This window comes from Tinamus guttatus, unplaced genomic scaffold (genome assembly GCF_059628265.1).
Source record: "Tinamus guttatus ecotype Peru unplaced genomic scaffold, ASM5962826v1 Tinamus_guttatus_pri_ptg000060l, whole genome shotgun sequence".
NCBI classification, from domain to species: Eukaryota; Metazoa; Chordata; class Aves; order Tinamiformes; family Tinamidae; genus Tinamus; species Tinamus guttatus.
Genome location: NW_028288594.1, coordinates 11,048,024 through 11,066,704, shown reverse-complemented (window position 1 = coordinate 11,066,704; position 18,681 = coordinate 11,048,024). Strand labels below are relative to the sequence as shown.

At 47.0% G+C, this 18,681-nt stretch overlaps 1 protein-coding gene across 1 annotated transcript in view; it reads left to right on the top strand.

Annotated features, from left to right (window-relative positions):
* Nucleotides 1-14,532: 14,532 nt before the first annotated feature.
* SNX4 (sorting nexin 4) overlaps nt 14,533-18,681 on the top strand; it is a 38,757-nt gene continuing 34,608 nt past the window's right edge. Inside the window, exons 1-2 of the mRNA XM_088519558.1 lie at nt 14,533-14,713; nt 15,873-15,988. Of these exons, the coding sequence (XP_088375684.1) occupies nt 14,573-14,713; nt 15,873-15,988 (257 nt within the window). The 5' untranslated portion in view covers nt 14,533-14,572. The remainder of the gene's footprint in view (nt 14,714-15,872; nt 15,989-18,681) is intronic.

Here is an 18,681-nt window from a genome sequence, read left to right as displayed (position 1 = left end):
ACCTGAAATAGCTCTGCTGATCCCACTAAATATTCATCAGCTGCTGGCTAATTACTGGGACTCACCATGAAGGGCTGGGAGCCAAGAGACAACTGACAGCTAATGCTACTGCCATCATTTCTGGTGTGCCTGTTTCTCAGAAGCTGCCAACAGTTGTGTCCTATCACCTGCCTTATTTAAGTGCAGTTTCTGCCCACTACTATCCCTCAGTTGTAGGAAGACCCATCCCAGGTGAGACCCATAAAATTGGCGGTGAAAGAAATTGAGCTGTAAGTTGGTTGCAGATATTGCTCTAGCTTGACTGCCTCAGCCCAAGTAATGGTACTGCATAGAGATTTTTTTAACATTATTATTGTTATCATATTATGCTGTGATGTTTAGTTTTTGAGTAAACTTTACAGGCCCTGCAGGGCTCCTGGACCCTTGTGGGTAGATGGAAGTGAAATTTAAGGCTATCATCCAAATAGGTAAACATGCCAGAAACATTATCTGGGTCACATTTGGGCAACAGGGTTGGCTCCGTTTTAAGTAGAAAGGGTTTACTGATGATTTAGATGAACTTCCTGAGGAGCGATTGAAATTCCTGGCACCCATTCGAGTTACCATCTGGTGGAGGGGCTCTGATGAGCCAACACAGAGACATTAGGCTGGAGCTGCTCTTAATATCTCACATGGAGTTTTGTGTCTGGCTAGGATGTATTTTTTTTTCACTTGGATTTGTAGTATTTTGGTTACCTGAGGCAAGCAGGGCTCATAAGAGATGGTGTGTCCAGCTCTGGGGCTAACTCTCCACTCGCCTGCTGCCATCAAGCTGCTCCAGCACTGCCTATTCCTCTTGGCTGCTGAAATTAGTATGTATAGCTGAATTCTGCCCTCATTTAGAGCAGATTTACCAATAATTAAGTAATTAGTGCTGTTGGAGTGAACTGGGCCTTGAGGGGAGCCTGGGTGCAGATGCTGCAGCTTGCTCACTTTTCCCAGAGCATGCACATAGATAAGCTGGCGTGTCCTTCCCTGCCATTTCCTTCTTGATCTCTTTTAAAAACTCTATTTTAAGAAGCTTGGGAATGCACTGTAATCTACATAAAGGCGTTGTTCGTTAGGGGGTTTGGGTTGATCTGAATATTTCTTGTTTTCTAAAACAAAGGGGACCTATTGCAGCCCGGGCACATGTTGCTATCCGAAAGTAAAGTGGGAGGGTTTTTGTGGGAACGGGGCCCCGGCTTTCCAGGAGTCCTGTGGGCAGGGTCTGAACCACAGGTTCTTGCCCGCGAGTGCTGCTCCTCCAGCATGGAGGAAGGGGCAAATCGAGACAAATTGTTTCTCAGTTCGTTATTTTGCCCTCTGAGACCTCACAACTTTGCACTGCCTCTTTTTAACCCGCTTCCTGTCCCTGAGTGCCACCGAGTAGTAATGTTACCCAACAGCCTGTTGCGGGTGACAGAAAAGCTCGTGGTGCTGCATTGCGAGGAGGTGAGTGCAGAGCAAATGCAGAAAACCGGAGCCGATGTGGGAGCCGATGCTCTGTGCGGCTGGCGAGAGCGCCCGGGACCACTTTGTGCCCCCGTGCCAGGCTGCCTTTGGGCACACTAATGCCATGGCAGGAACTGAGCTCCCAGGGGAGCCCCGGTCTCGTTTCTGTGGCCGCTTGTCCCCTCGGACTGTTTGAAGGAGGATGATTAATTCAGTCACTCGTTGCTTATGGCTCTGTGCGTCACTTCCTGCTGCAAGAAGGGCCGTGTCTGCAGTCTTGGACTGGTTGGGGCTAATTTAGGGATAGCTCCACCATGGGAAAAAACAACTCTGGCTATGGCAGGACAGCAGCTGATCTTGTTCCTTTCACCTGCACGTTCACATTCTCCCATGCAGAAAGTTATTAAGTGACACTGGACAGATTTCTCTTGTGTCCCAGCTGCGCTGGTGACCTGCACAATTCATTCTGCGTACAGGCCAAAAGGCACAGTTGCTCTCTGCCAAATGAGCCAAGAATTTTTTGTTTGTTTGTTTATTTTGCTTTTTGAAGGGATCCCTATACCTCTCTCAAAGCCTGTGAGAGTACGTGCAGTCACATCACCCCAGGATGCTGCATGGGAACTGCTCTGTGTTCCCCAGCACATGCAGAGTGGGTGCCCGTGAGCTGGCCTGATGCAGGAGGGCACGACAAACTGGGAAAGGGAGAAAAGGGGCCCTGGATATCCACAGTGTGAGATCACATGGGGTGACAGTGCTTGTACGGGGGCGATGCAAAGCACAGTCACTCTGTCTCCTTTGGGAACAGCTGAAGTAAGAAAGGATCAGGTGTAACAACGAGCAGGGCAGAAACTTGAGTGTTTCCAGGCTCCCAGAAGCAGAGACCCAGGAAAAGGAGCAGATCCTGGAGGAAGTATCTTCACCGGCCTGCGGGGGACATGAAAAGGCTGGGGGTGCTCACATCTTGGGGCAAGGAGGCGCCTTATCAACGGTCAGAGGAAGCCACTGGAGTCTGGGACTGGACTGGTGCCATGGAACCCACTTGCTTCTGCAAATAACTGTATGCTGCACGCTGCAAATGCTGAAAGGGTTTCAATGTCTTTTTTTAAAAATCTCAAATCCAGCTGTAAATAGGCCTGTTTAGGCAAAGGTAACACTTTGGTTAAGGGATATTTTCAGAGCCACTAGAGTCCACGTGGGCAAAGGTCCTTGGCTCACAGTGGGCTGGCGGATTGCAAAGCACAGCTGGAGACATTGATCGCCCCAAAGACGAGACATGTTTGCTCGTGTATAAGTCGGCTGTCAGGCGTGTTCCTGGCTTATCAATGGGAAGCAAAACACTGCCGTGTAGCAGCTCCATGAAAGGGTATGTCCTGGCCGGCGCAGCGGCGGGGAGCGCGGGCTGCAGAGGGGCTTACAGATAAGCAGGCTCTCCCACATCTCCCGAAATGCTGACAGCTAGCAGCAGCTGGAGGAAACCTCAGCCCTACACGGACTGCAATAAGTGGAAACCAAAAGAAGAGCAAGGAATACAGCACTGATGGACCTGCAGATCATCTCCGAAGGCAGGACCGCGACGGTCTTCTCTAAACCTGGGAATGTACATCCGAGCAGGACCACGAGAGCTCAGAGCCACCCCTCCATTACCCCAGCCACCCCGAGGATCCTTAGGGAATCATTATCCTCCAGCTGGGGTCCAGCACGGTGACAGTGCAGCGCTAATCCGCAGCTCTGATAAGGTCCTGCGGCTGCCCGCCTTATCTCCCTCGTAAACGGAGGCCTCTCCCAGCATTTCGCTGGGCATGTTTGCTCGGAGCACAGCAAAGTGTGTGGGAGCTGCTCACTCTGTCTCCTTGGTGGGATTGCTCTTGTTTATATATATACACATAAATACAACATATATATTTTTTGCAATAAGATCGGATGTTCCCCTAAGCCGTGACAATCCATGGGAGAGGTCACTAGCTCCTGGCAAGCTGAGATAGGGTGGCACTTGACAGAAAGCAAATGTTTTTGAGGGATGAGTTATCAGGATGTGCTTTGCCCCCCTTGCGAGGAGGAAATAAACTGGACAGAGCAAAACAAGCAACAACATGAAGCTGAAGGGAAAAGGCAGTGGAGCTGAAGGCTTCCTTAGGAAAAAAACACTGCTGTCCTCCTCTAACCCAAAGACTGCTTCCTTGGTACTTGGGAGTATGCTGGCTACATCTAGAAGTCCCCACCTTTAATAGGACCTACAAATATAATGACTGCAGCTGGTTGAATGTTTTTTACTACTATTTTTTCATGCATAAAAATCTTTGTGATCATTGCTAAATGTTGATAGTGGCAGTAGCAGGAAAAATCAACTTTGAGATATGCATTTTAAAGGTGCTCTTTGATTTTTGGTTCTGTGGAATCACTTTTTAGAAAAAACTTTCCTTTCAAAACCCCCTGGTGAGATGCAGAACTGACCATTCTAGCGATGAGCAACCTGCCTGGAATCTGACTGATGTCTTTAAGGTGTAAAGAGAGAGGCCAAGCCACTCCTGTGACTCCAATGCAGCTCTCCACCACTGGCTTTCTTAGCCTTGAGGTCAGTCTAACTTAGGCCAGTGGTCAAAACTGTGTCAGGCGTGGGGAAGCCCCAGGACAACTTCAGGATCCCCCCTGCCTTTCCTCACTGTCTCTCATGGCTGCAGCATGGCTGAGGACGCAGGGCTCATGTCACCAAGGTTTTCTTGTCCCTTTCCCTGCCTTCCTTGAGGGCTCTGAAAGGACATGTCTGCCTGCGCAGCGGAGGCCGGCACTGCCTCTTCTCCCTCGTCAGCTCAGCTTTGACCAGGCGCTTCCCAGCCCTGAGCCGTGTCCTGGCTGGGCACAGCCCCAGTTATCTCCCTGGCCCTCAGGGTTTTGGTGGTAGCGCCGTCCTGGGTTCGAGCTCTGCTGACCTTAGAAATAAGAGGCCGACGTCTTGAACGAGCTGCCTGAGGAGCCTGGGATAGGTCAGGGATTTCTCGTGCAGATCAAAAGCTGGAGATGTTTTGCTGACAGCCCCGGAGCTCCCCGTTGTGATTTATGAATTATATATGCTCTATGTGTTTAGCCAAAGAGGCTCGCTGTGGGGAAGAGGGGCTGGTTTGTATAAGCAGGAAGGACCACGTGGCTCCAGATGATGGTCCGCCAAGAGAGGTCCTGTGAGAGGCACCGCGTGGTGGGACGTCTGCAGATGGGCTGCCGTGTCCCAGGGTGAGCGGCCGGCAGGGATGGGTTTGCGTGGGGGATAGTCTGGACCTACTTGCTAGAGGCCCTGGACAGACTCTCCCTAGCGCATCCCATGGGGTGCAACCTCCTCCTGACCAGTACAATGTGGCATGATGCTTTCAATCTTCCTGCCCTTGGGTGCCCAAGGACATCCTGACAGGCTCTTTGGGTGCTTCAGGTCCCCAGGGATGTTGACACCCCAGTGACACTTTGTCCGTGTTTCTGAGAAACTGCTTTAAGACATGGGGGACTCCTTCATCCTCCTCTGTGAGATGAGATGTGTCTCCCTCCCACGCTCATGCCCCGAGCCCTGTTTTTGATCCACAGAAACATGAGGGAGATGTTTGAGATTCTAACCCAAACCAAGAGGGGAAAACATATCTTAATTGTAAACTTTAAGGCCGGGGTGTTTCTGTAGGTACAATACAATGATCCTTACAGCAAGCCCCCAGCTTCTGCATAGCTCGCAGGACTCTTGGTCTTGCAGCCATTGAAGCCTTTGAGCACCAGAAAAGGGTAGGAGATATTTTGAAGCAACACCAGCCGACCAGGGAGAGCGATGGAAATGCAGATGCTGCATTTTTTTAGCTCTATCTGATGGCAACCTGTCCTTCCATCAGAGGAGGGGAAATGGTTGGGCACCCTGTTTGATTACAGGGATAGAAGCATAGCCTGAATTCAGGTCTCGATTGCCCTGGTGCAATCTCCTACGGGAAAGCAATGAAGTTCCTGAGGACGATTGGCTGGTGTTGACAGAGTTCTGGGAGAACTGGGATGAGACCAAGGCCATCTTCATTACAGCAATGCTTAAATCTCCCTGCTACGAGCAGCGACTTTGCTGCTGTCACCAAAGTGCTGCTGTTGCCCTGGGCTGGGGAAGTGCTGGAATCTGTTGCTTTCAGGATAATTGAATGCATATTTTTAGTCATTTGGGGGAACTTGCTGTTCCTTTTTCACTTAATGTCAGCACAAAGTGGGCACCCTGGGTACCTGCAATGTCTTGGGAGGGCTGCAGGGCTGCTCTCTAAGAGCAGGCACAAGGCAGCCCCATGTAAACGTCACCAGGGACCTGGGTGAGTGAGAGAGCCTGGTCTGAGGTTTTTTTTTTTTCCTCCTTATTTATCCCTTTTTACTCATACTGAAACAAATTTTGTCATCATATCATTCATGTAACCTTTCAGATGAACTTGGTAATGATGATCTGTTTTGGTTTTGCTTTTCTCAGATTAAAAACCTGCCTTTTAGAAAAAAGAAACCATAAGATAAATAACTCCAAAATTAGGTATTTCTAAAGGATAATTAGCGGTCATCCTTCTTACCAAAAACAACCCAAGACTGCTTTAAGTAATGGCTTGTAGCAGTACATCCTTCAGTTTTGCTCCAAATGTGATTAATTTAGCAGGGTAATGTTATCAGTACAACATCCTACATCTTGACCATTCTTCAGAGCTTTATCTACAATAATGAATGGTACAATTTTTGCCTTTTTTTTTTTTTTTTTTTTTGAAAATCAGCCTGACCTTATGCTCTGAATTTTCTCATCTGGGTCTCTCTGCCTCAACAGTTGCATTGAGAGTCGTATTTGCGCATGAACACGTAGCCGGCTGCTCATCTACTTTCATTCCCTACTTCAGTAGATAGGGGGACCTATGAAAAGAAAACATAGATGCAGATCCCTGTCCCCGGTTATTGCATTTGGGTGCAAAAGAGAGGAAAAAAAAAATGCCTGGGATTGTAATCCTAATACTTCCTTGCTCTGCTCAAAAAAAGCATTTTTAGTTGCATTGAAATTTGTGTTGAGCAGAATGGGTCTGTTTTTGCAAAAGATTTCCCTGCAAAACGTCCCATTGTCCACGCAAATCTATAAATATATCCTATATAGCGATATATGAGTGTGTACACATACGTAGGTATTGTATATACAGATAGACGTGCACACATACTTAGGAGATGTGTATATAACACTCACTTATATACAAATCTATCCTCCGTTATGAAACAATCATCAAAATATAAACAAGAGAATTTAAGCTGCGGATGGGCACATTTTCAAGTGCTGCTGGAGAGTTTTATCTACAGCATTGAAGAAGTGCTATCAAAACCTAAACAGAGCACTTATTGCAAAGAAATCTTTACGTAAGTGCTGGAGAGGATCGCTGCAGAACCAGATGTTGCTGCAAAGGCAGCTCTCCGCCTCCCCCTCTGCTCTTTCCTCCTTTAATAGCTTGATTAATTCAGCACATAAACCCGGGCTGATAAAAGCTCTGAGCTGCAAAACTTCCCCACATCTGGACACCGTTGAAGCCAGATCGGTCGGCGACACAATTCAGTCACTTTTAATTCCTCCCCCCAGAATCTTTTAATCTCTAAAATAAAAACTTCCACCAAGGAATGCTGACCTATATATGTACGTATTTTGGGGGGCCATAAACACTGACATCTGCGAGCGCGCAGCCGCTTTCACGCAGCACTTGCCCTTTGCCGGGGGAGAAACCGGCAGCCGGAGCCTTCACCCCCCAGACCCTCCGCTATTTCAGACCCCTCCGGTAACCGCTATTGGGGGAGAAATCAACGATTTGCCCTTTTTTGCTGGAGCGCAGGAAAAAAACAACCGCCCGCTCGGAGCCGAAACGTCTCCGTACTCACCCGAGGGCAGCAGCAGCAGCAGGACGGGGAGCAGAGCGGCTCTCCGGCCGCAGCCCATTTTGCGGCCCCGCGGGCGCCCGCTTCACGGATGCTCCATGTCCCCGGACCTGGGGCTGTCAAGCCCCGAGCGAGCGGCGCCTTCGTCCCGGCGGCTCCCGGCCCCGCTGCGCGTGGGGTCCGCCCAGGAACTGCAGCTTATGCACAAACTCTCTCCTCCCGAAATATATACAAATATGGGAGGGGGGGAGCCGGGGGAAGAGCCCTGGCTCCAAGCAGCGCGTTTGATTTTTTTGTTTCTTTTTTTTTTTCCCCTTCCTTTCTCTCTTTTTTTATTTTCCCGATGACAACGCTGAGCTGCTCCCAGCTCCGAGGGGAGCTTTGGAGAGGACCTCACGTCTGCTGCAGGCGGCCGGGCAGAAAGTTGTGGGCGCTGCTATGTACAGTGTTTTATTCATCCAGATAAAACACGGGATATTACGCTTTGATAGGCCGGGCTGCTGTCAATTCACTACTTTTTGTTTTTTTTTCCCCTCCCTTTTTTTCCCCCTTTTTAGAAACAAACTGTTTTTAAGCCCATTTCAGTGGGCTGCATTTTTACTAGGAATCACTGGAAAATTTAGGCAGCTTTTTCAGGAAGACTGCACCAATATGAGCTTAGCTTAAAGTAGGCGCTTTCATCCCATCAAATTGGCACTATTTAGGTGCATACATGGATGTGTTTCTGAATCAGGGCCTAAAATAATAGCACTGAGCATTTACATGGTGGTTTTCTCCCCAAGACTGCAATCTGCTTTACAAAAACTTGCAAGAAATATTGCCCCCACTTACAAAGGGGAAACTGTGAAGCGGAGCAGGAATGTGGCTCACCTTGGGTGTTAGCACTATCCATCAGTGGCAAAAGTGGGAGTAAAATCCTCAAAACTCTTGCCCTATGATCTATCCCAGTCCTTCAGAAGGCATTAAAATAATGATCAATATGATTGAGTGTGTCAGAAAAAGAGATGAAGTTACTCAGCTTTTTGCAGCCAAAAGCCCTCCTTAAGGTGAAGTTGGTGTTTTTATAGTTACTGATAAATGCATCTATCACTCTTTTGATGCATATGCAGCACTGTAAGTCAATGAGTCTCCAGTCTCTGCTTTCTAATTTATAGTTCATCAGTCAGTGTGGTGTGTTTATAGACATGTAAATATACGTGTGTGTGCCTGTGCATACTCACAGAGTGTTTTGCTCGCTTGGACTTGAGGAGCTAAGTTCTTGCTTTGTATAGAAGACTTCTCATAAACTGCAACTGTTTGTTTCATAAAATAATTTGTATTAATTATTGCTCTAAGGAGTCAAAAACACCCGCTCCTGGAGTAAACAGGGACTATATCCAGAATAATGAGTCTATAATGATTTCTGCAACCAGGGGACCCCCCTCTTGCTCGTAGCACTGAGGGATCAAGCCCTAAGAAAGGTGTAAAATTGTTCTCCGTTGCCTGGCAGTCTCCAAATTGAAGTGGGCACCTTTCTACATGTTATGCTGCATGAATGCAGAAGAGATGGGCCAAGTGGAGCCATCACTGAGCGACCTTCTGCTGCTCTAGATCTCCTGGCCATCAGCTACAGACCAGACCTTGGTGTCAGATGCTGACATGAGTGGGACTTTGGCTGGAGCTGGAATGAAGTGTAGGTGTCACCTAACTACCTAGAGCTGGTAAAACCAGTGAAAAAAAAGTGCCCAGCTGAGAATAAATTGGGTTGGATCTGTGGCTCAGAGGAAATAGGTGAATATATCTGAACAGTCTTGAGTTACAACAGCTGAGGTATGGCCTTTTGGGCCTAAGGGCAAGCAAGCATTTAGTAAGCTTTCCGAAAGACCTTATTTTCCAGTCAGCGTGTTGAATCTGTGGTGTGCACAGTGGCCCCCCTGGGTGACTTGTCACCTTTCTCTTTCTCCTGGACTCTATAGCATTTCCAAATGCCCGTGAGTCACTCAGAAGGACTGCTGCCTTTTCAAAGGTCAATATTTCTTGTGTTACAAGCAGAAGCAGGATAAGGCTCTGTTAGGAATGCTGCAGACTACACGTGATAGATGTGGGCCCTCCTTAAAATCAGGAAGCCTTCCCTGCTGCACCGCTGAACTGGAGAGAAATCATGTTCCCAGCAAGAGCCCAGATAGGCTTTAAACAATGGTGGACATTGCCATGCAGTCTGAAAACATCAGTTCAGGGAGACTGAAGCTATATAAATATATAACATATATGTATGTTTTACGCTGCTGTGGTGGGAAGCTGGCAAAGCCTCCATGCAGCCAAGCACCCCGTGCACATCTATGTGGAGGGAGACCCGTTTGCCAAGCGCCCAGGTAATCCCAAATAGTTGCTAGGCCGGGCCACATCTTCCAAGATGCTTCTGCCCTGTGGAGTAGGTGAAGTCAAGCTCCAGAGTCTGCAGCTTCTGCTCCTTTCCCTGGCAAACAGGAGTGGTGGATGGCAACAGGCAACAGATGGGAGGACTCCAAGCTGAGGTGATTGATTTATGGAGCACACTCTTAGGAAGAGATGTGTGGCCTGAGTTCACTGCAGAGGAAAGGTGGTTGCTGTCCCCTGCGATGGCATCTTTAAGAACCAGCTGGGCTTCTGCAGAATCCCTGTAAGGGGAGGCTGTTGGGGAAGAGATGTTTGTCCTGACTTTGCTAGCATCCGTACCAATTTCTACACCATGTTAACCAGGCTGTCCCTGCTGCTTGGTGAAATGCGCCCTTGTGGGGACATGGGCTCATGTTTGCCTTCACAAACTGGCGCAGGACCTGCAGGCAGCTCTCTGCTGCACAGGGAACCGGTCCCCTAGGGTCTTGCTGCACGTAGGATGTGCTGCAATCTGGCTAGATGGCTCCTCCTGTAACTTGTACTTAGGTGTGCGGATCTGATTTGCTTTCCTAGTGAGTCTCCTCACAGCTGACCAAGGAGCCACGCACCCGTCCCTTCCTAGTACCTCCGAACGGACCCTTCTCTCACCAAGAGCTCAGTTCGGGGGCCCTGCTTGTTTCTCAGACCTTCTCTGAGGGAAAAATGCAAACTACAAATCCACCAAAGTTACTCAGAGTGAAGCAAGTAAGAACTCTGGGATTGAGCCCAAAGTGTTAAAACTCACATTATAGAGCTCTGCTTCAATGAGAGAACACGGTGACCTTTGGAGTGTGACACTGGGGAGAAAGGAGAGATAAATGGTTATTTTTATTGTTGACTTGTTTATGCCTTTTGGTGTAAATTCTCTTGCTCCTCTACTAGTGGTCTGGACAATCTCATAACTCAAGACATGCTAAAGGCAGGATTTGGGCTGAGGAACATAAGGTTTTTGCAGGAGGATTTTTAAACTGCATTGTGGGAGCAGATTTCCCTAAGTTCTCATTTAGGAGCTGGGAGATAGTTACTAGAGAAGCAAAATAAAACTTTGGCCACCTGAAACAATACAGTGGGTATTTAAACGAAGGGTTCAAACAGCCCAGGTTTCCACGGGGGAAGGCACGGGTCTGCAATCAGTGCGTATGGAGCTCCCAACACAGGCACTAAGCACCCGTGTGCAATGGACGTGGGCCAGACCCCATGCAGGAGGCTCAGGTGAGTCAAGTCTCTCATTCCCTGAGGCAAAGATTACCTTCACAGAATCACAGAATGCCGCACGTTCGAAGGGCCCTCTAGAGATCACCTAGCCCAACACCCCTGCTCTAGCAGGGACACCCAGAGCACGTGGCACAGGGTGGCAGCCAGGCCGGTTTGGAAGATCCCCAGAGAAGGAGACTCCACAACCTCTCTGGGCAGCCTGTTCCAGGGCTCTGTCACCCTCACAGTAAAGAAGTTCTTCCTCACATGGAGATGGAACTGCCTGTGTTTCCACTTGTACCCATTACCCCTTGTCCTATCACTGGCTACCACCAAGAAGAGTTTGGCCCCATCCTCCCTACATTCTCCCTCAGGTACTTATACATATTGATCAGATCTCCCCTCAATTTTCTCTTCTCCAGGCTAAACAGGCCCAGCTTGCTTAGTCTTTCCTCATAAGATGGATGCTTCTGTCCTCTAATCATCTTTGTTGCTCTATGCTTGACCCTATCTAGAGGCTCCACATCCCTCTTGCACTGGGGAGCTCAGAACTTAACATGACAGGGAATGTGAAGGGGATGAAGGGACCCACATAGCCAAGGCCCACAGTGCAGAGGTGTGTATTGGACTGGCTAGTCTTTGCAAGGGCCAAAGTGATGCTGAGTCTGAACACGTGGCTTTGGGCAAGGAAGTGGAGCTTTTGGTTTATTTTACCTATATTTATCCATAAGATTGCAAAGAGGATTTGTTCTAGGCTTCAAAACTTCAAATGGCTACACCTATCTGACTGGATGGGACTTAGTTTCCTAAAAACAGTATTAGTAAACACAACTATATGGTGATACACTAACGTACACATATTGTGGAGATTTATCAAGACATCACAGCTACCCTCAATTTGTTCCAGCAGTTAATTAAATTGCAGAAATTTCACTATCATGATTGGTGCATCTCACAAGCATGGCCTTGGGGTTACAGTGCCAGCAGCAAGAGCCACCTGAGAAGGACGTGTGCCCTGGAGAAGTGACCTGTCCTGCCTTCATTGGGACATGAATATGGGGATGTGGCTTCAATCCTGGTCTGAAGTTAATCAAATTGTCAAATTGTCAATCAAATCAACTAGTGAGAGCTGAGGCTCTTGTAATTCCCCTCCATAGTCCTGCTGGCTTTTGCATGGTCCACAACCTTGGCTAATGCTCGTTTTGACAGCCAAGTAGGATAAATGCACTTTCCGTGTGACACTGGACTTTTATGGGAGTCTTTCTGTAGTCTAGAAATACAGGACTAACTCTACTTTCTTTGGAGCACATGCAAAATTACGTTCTTTGGCCAGAGTGGCACTGAGCTTAAGTAAAGAACTAATTCACCCATTGTGAATTTTTTTTAAATTGTTTTGGTTTTGTTTTTTTGTCCCCTCCTCTCCCACATCTTTTTCTTTCTCCCCTTTTCAGGAGTTTTTCTTCCTCTGAGTTATCTCGACTACTAACATTATTTAATATCTTACTATTTAATGGCCATTTCACAGAGTCATTTAGTTTGGGGTCTGCTGGATGTAAGCAGGATATCTTTTCTCTGCAGGAAGATCCACACTGAATGCCGAGGATGGCTAGTCCTCTGAAGCAGGTATGTTAAATAATATCTCCTAAAATAAAAAATAAAAATCCTGTGAGGATGTTGGGTCCTGAGCTCCAGCTCCAGTGCTTCACACACGTGCTTCTCCAGCACCTCTCCCGTTCTCGGTAACAAACCAATGGATGTTGTTGCTGCTCAGGTTATGATTTAATTCGAAGTAATAAGAAGTTGAAGGGACAAGGAACTCTGAATAAAGGTGCTGAAATTTAGGGTAGGGACAAAAGGGAAATGATCTGAATTATCTTCCATGAATATAGGGTATTCTCTTTTAAGATGTGTCATTTGCTAGAACTGAAAGGTTTGTTGAAAGGACCAAGCAGGAAAGGTAGAATAAAAAGGAGGCTGCTTCTGCCCATGCGTGACATGGGAAAGGGTCTTAGATCGGCAGGAGAGGGCAGTTGCCTTTGGTGAAATTGGGGTGTTGTGCGGGGTGGTTTTTTTGCTCCCAGGTTCTTGTGTACATGAGGTCATTTGTCAGCCAGATTTCTACTTCTAGCATTAACCTTCACCTATATGCCTAGCATTTTAATTCTTCTCCACATCTCTACTGTACTATTTTTTAGAAGTATTGAGAAAACTCAAAGCCGTTTCTGAAATAACTAATGTATGCTATAGCTCCAAAGTACTGCTGTGCTTAAGTACTGCTGTATTTTATTGATAATGTTGCTTCCCTAATAAAAATATTTAACACAAAGTATGATATCCTGTCTGAGTTTCACATAAATATTTCCATTATATTGCTGATATGGATCAGAAATATTTCAGTACGCACATCCCGCAAATGCAAATGTAATTGATACAAGGTATGTATCTTAATGTACATCTTGAGTAAACACAAGAAGACCATGCCCTAATGGAAAACAGGCGCTGTGGTACAACGTGCAATCATGCTTTTACATCTGAACTGGGCTTTAGGTTTAGAAAACAAATCTTAAATCAATCCTACTCAAAGGACAAATCATGGTTCACATATTTGTAAAAAAACTTTTGTTCTAGAAGACCCTTTGGTGAAAAAAGCTTGGGAAACGCCATCCAGCCCCAGTGGTGGAGGGGTGGGAAAGGAGGGACTGAGGTATCAGTTCAAACAATCTGAGGGAAAAGTTGAATAAACATTGAAGACAACAGAATAGAAACCAGACGCCAAATATTCCTGCACAGGGTCTTCAAAGAGGGGCCTGAGATTTATTTTAATTGTCATTGAAAGAAAAAGATACATTTTTTGGAAGGGGAATGTATGCAAATTCAGCTGAGGTCAATACTGAATGTGTGTTTTTTTCTTTTTTTCTTTTTTTTCTTTTTGAAGCAAAAAGCAAACAAGCGCCTATGGACTCCTTGACCCCCCGAGCTTGCCACCAACCCGAGTTTGAAAAGGGCACGTTAAAAAGAACAAAAATCCCTTTGAATATAAAATAGTGCCAGAATCACAGGATGTGAATCCAATGAGAAGATGAGATGCTTCAAGGGAGCTGTGTTGGGATGCCTGAAATGATGGCCAGAGCATCGGGAAGGACCGGAGACCTTTTCCACATGGGGGGACAACCCAAGCGCCAGGGCATGGGGCAGCATGGGGATAATCGGTGGCTCCCGGGCCCAACGTCCCTGTGCGATATGAGAACAGGCAGGATGAGGGAACCACTCCACAGCTCCCGTCCTCAGGGCTTGTCCCGTGAGTGCGTAGGGGGTAAAAGCTGGGGTGGTTGCAGAGTTTGGGCAAAGCCGCAAGGAAATAATGGGCCGGTGGCCTCCAAGGGCCTGAAAAATTGGGGGGGGGGGGAAAAAAGGGAAAAAATGGGAACGTCTCTGTCGCCGTGCGTGTTTCACACGCGCCGGTCCCCGCAGAGGGCCCGCGGCGGCGCCCGGCCCCGCGCGAGGCGCCGGGAGGCCCCGGGGCGGCGCCCGCCGCGGCCGCCCGCTCGCGCCGCAGCTGCGATGAGTTTGCCCGCCGGAGCCGGCCTCAGCGCGTGCGCGGAGGGAGGCGGCCGAGCCCCTCACGGCCATGGAGAGCGGCGCGGCCGAGCCGCGCGGCAGCCGCCCGCAGCAGCAGGAGGAGGGCGACGAGGAGGAGGGCGACGGCGCCGCCACCGCCACCGCCGCGCCCCGCAGCGGCCCCTCGCCCGCCGAGCAGCCCCCGGCCACGGTGAGCGCGCGCGAGCGGGCGGGCGGGCGCGGGCGGCGCCTCGGGCCTAGTGGGCCGCGCCGAGCAGCGGCCTCGCGTGCGCGCGCTGCCCGCGCGGGCGCCGGCGAGACGGGGCCGAGGGGCGGCGGCCCGGCCCGAGCCGGGGCAACAGGTGGGGAGGGAGCGCGGCCCCGGCCCGGCCCGCGGCCCCCAGCCCCGGCGCCCCGGGCTGTTCGCGCCGGCCGCCCGCCCCCGGGAGCCCGCGGAGGTGCCGGGTCCTGCACGTCGCTCTCCCCGCTCGATTCCCGGGGAAGTTCCCTGGGCTCCCCTTGCAGGGCGGGCACTGTGTGTCTCGAGGGCTCCTGCCTGCCCGCCTGTAAAAATAGATGTAAAAATAGATGTATGTGTGTCGTTTGCATATATATATATATATATGTGGAATATGCATATATATTGGTACTTACATAATAATATCTAATATATATTTATAAAACATTATATATAGAATATAAATATACTGTGTATGTATATTATACTATATATGTTTATATATAACTATATAATACAGTTATATATTTCCTGCTATATATGTGCTTTATAGATACACACATATATATGTGTGTATGCAGTTCTCTATGTTTAATTTACTCCTTGGAGATAGAAGGTCTCCCTGTAGGTGTGGTGCTGTTGGGGCTGTGGTCCCTTTCCATGGGGATTGATGGTGAGAGGCTTCTCGGGGTGCAGGGGGTGAGTTCACTGGTAGGTGGGCAGTAGCTGGGTAAAAAGCCCTACTGAAAGGGGGAGAAAAAGGCAAAATAGTTCTCCTTACAGGTAATAAGCTCTTATTTTTTTCTTTTTTGTTATTTTCTATTTTCTGTGCCTTGCCACCTAATGACAGCCCTTGATGTCTGCAAGTGCTTATGCTGATTTACTTTGGGTCCTGCTCCTCTGTGCTCCCCTCCAAAAAAAGAAAACAAACCAAAAAAACCAAACAAACTCCACAGGTTTTTCTGTTTTCTTTTGCAAATGTGATAGAGAACACAGGTGTAAAATTAAGTTTTGTCAGAAGCTTTACCTGCCTGAAGTGAGCCCTTGTCCTGAGGGAGAAGGGGCGCTACTAGTAGCTTTACCCTTGTGTGGGTAATGTTAACACAAATCTTTATTCTCCTCTTCTGGCAAGATGGAAGACTGTTTATCCAAAAAAATAGAAATCACCGTTTCGGAAGCAGAAAAACGGACTGGGAGAAATGCCATGAACATGCAAGAAACCTACACTGCTTACCTCATCGAGACAAGGTGGGTGACGAGAACTCGCCCTTTCTAGCCCTGGATGTGCCTTGCCAAACACATTCTCACTCCTTCCCTCATTGAAGTATTCAGGTGCTGTTGGTGAGCAGGCTTAGTTGGATTGTCATCTGTAACATGAGATCAATCTACATTGGAGGATCTTTTCCTATGAAAACTTGGTGTCTGGTCTCCAGTTAAGTTAATGATAGCATTGCATAACCGTATACTGTAGCATTACATTTGGAGCTAGGAGCAAAAAAATGTGCTTGAACGGTGGTGGTGATTCCTTGGACGTGAATTGGATAAACTTTCATATCTGCAGATATGAATTTAGGTGCAAGTTGTTTATTGAGGTCTAAAGTACTGGTTAGACACATTTATTATCACAAGAAAGTAGAGAAACATCATGATTGATGTAATTTGGACAAAATTTACAGCTCTAGCAATATTTGAAACATACATGATGCCAGAGCAAGCAAAACTGTGTAAATGTTCTCACTGGAGAACTTGATGCTTCCAGATTTCTTTCATTTTCTGTTAATAAGTTTAGTATTACAAGCATGGCAAACATGCTACCCTAAAGCCAACTTGCAGTTTCAAGTGTTGAATAAAGAGCAAAACTTTGAAAGCTCCCTTGCAAGGAGGTTTTTAATCTGCCTGTGTGAAATCCTGTTACATTACTATTATTCCAGTTGTGTAGGATTGTGTTACTCAGCTGGAGCAAGAAGTTTGGTCTTTATTAGGAGTTTTGTCTCATGTTTTAGCATCAACAGTTTTAACTTCTGGGTCTTGCCTCAGAAATAGTGGACTCTGCAGAGAAAACTCCAAAATAAGGCGGTTGGACTTGTTTTAAGTACAGCACTTAGCTACACTTCAGAGTTTAAATTCTTAAATTTTATCACGTGTCCTAGTTACTAGTTAAAGGCTTTAAACTTGTTTAACCAATTAAGGGACACACCAGTAATCATTGCTCTGCAGACCATATGCAGGGACATGTTCACTGTATTTTGTTAAACTTCAAGAGTAAAATTGCTTGTAAGTACAGGGTGTCTTTTTTTTTATTTTCCCCAAATACTGTAGCTCTCGGGGAGCTGCTGAGATGTCTTTTTAAATAATTCTGTTACAGTTTATGGATATTGAAGATCATATCTTGTCACACCAAAGTGATACTTTCCCCCCGGCTCTCCCCCTCGTCCTGGTGCTCCTCAGTGAGAAGAGGGAAATTGGAGTGGTTTGTCTCTAGCTGCAATGTAAAGTGTGCTCTAGGGACGTCCTTACACAGCCCCCAAACATGCTGTCTGCATCTCCTCTCTCAATCATCCTTATATTACTTTAAACTCATTCCTGCTAGTCTTTCCCAGTGATTCTCTCATAGTGGCATAGTGTTCTGCTTCCCACATTTCCTCCTTTCATTAAGATTTATTTAATTCTGTGGTCAGTGAATACCAAGACCAATTACCTGTTTGTCGCACAGAATTATTGAAAATGTGGGTTTGTCACATCTCTAGTGAAATAGGTTCTGGATACCTTTTGCTGAGAAGGCAAAAATTCTTGTATAAGTGTAATTGCTGGCTATTAAATGTGCTTCCTGCTGAGCCTGTAGCTGTAGGTGGCCTTCACAGCAATTTGTCTGTGGGTAATAGGATATGCTGTAGCTGAAGAATAAAACTCAATTTATAGTAATATAAAAGGAAGACCACTTAATAATAGTTGCATTACACTGATGTGAGCTGGGGTTTCACTGTTACTGCAATCTAGGATTTAGTTACAATTTGAGTTGAAGAATTGCGTGCAACTTAGTGGATAAAAGACACAAGCTGGATGCAATTACAACCACTGTGTATTTGTTACAGAACAGGAGCTGAGCACCTAAGTTTTGAACATGCTGGTTTCATCAGCCCCAATAAAATTGTTTTCAAGATGCAAGCAGTGGTGTTGCTTCCTTTTCGAAATGGAAAAGATTTTTCTAGTGTTCTTTGATTGCCGTGCAGCTTCTCTTGAGCTTTTTTCTTCATCTTTTCCTTTGTCATCATTACACTTTGACTTAGATTTCTTTCTTTGAGACAAAACAAACTTCAGTGCTGTAGACCACAGGGCTTCAGCGAATTTCAGGGTCATGCTTCCTGCCTGAAAGCATCTCCTTTATTCTTGGTTTACACCTTTCTGCATTAGTGTAGTACATTTTTGTGGCGAGCTATTTCCTATCAATTAGTCTTGAAGTCAGTTTGCTTCACAGCTTCCGTTATACTGTGCTGATGTTTAAAAATAACTTAGTCAGCTCCTACGTTCTGCCTGTGAGAACAGACGAATGCTTCCACCTCTCCTGTGTGAAATGGCATTAAAGCAAATACTTTAATTTTAAGAACGTGTATGTAACTAAATATTCCTCCTTCAGATGGTGCTCAGCAGACCACTTTCATATAAGTAAAACTATAGATATTTACCACCTCACTTAAATTCGGAGTTGCTTGTTTTTTAGAAATTTAGGCAGCAGCTTCTCATACAAAGCTATGCTTGAAACTGAGCTGCTCTTGTAGATGGTATAAAACCCAGAATTGGCTCCTGGTCTTGTACCCTTCATTTTTCATGACAGGGCTGAGAACTCATCAGAATGTAGAGCCCTTCCAGAAGCCCATGCTGATGAACTGCAATTGCTTTTAATTCTAGATAGCACAGGAATGCCTTTTTTCCTTCCTTGCTCT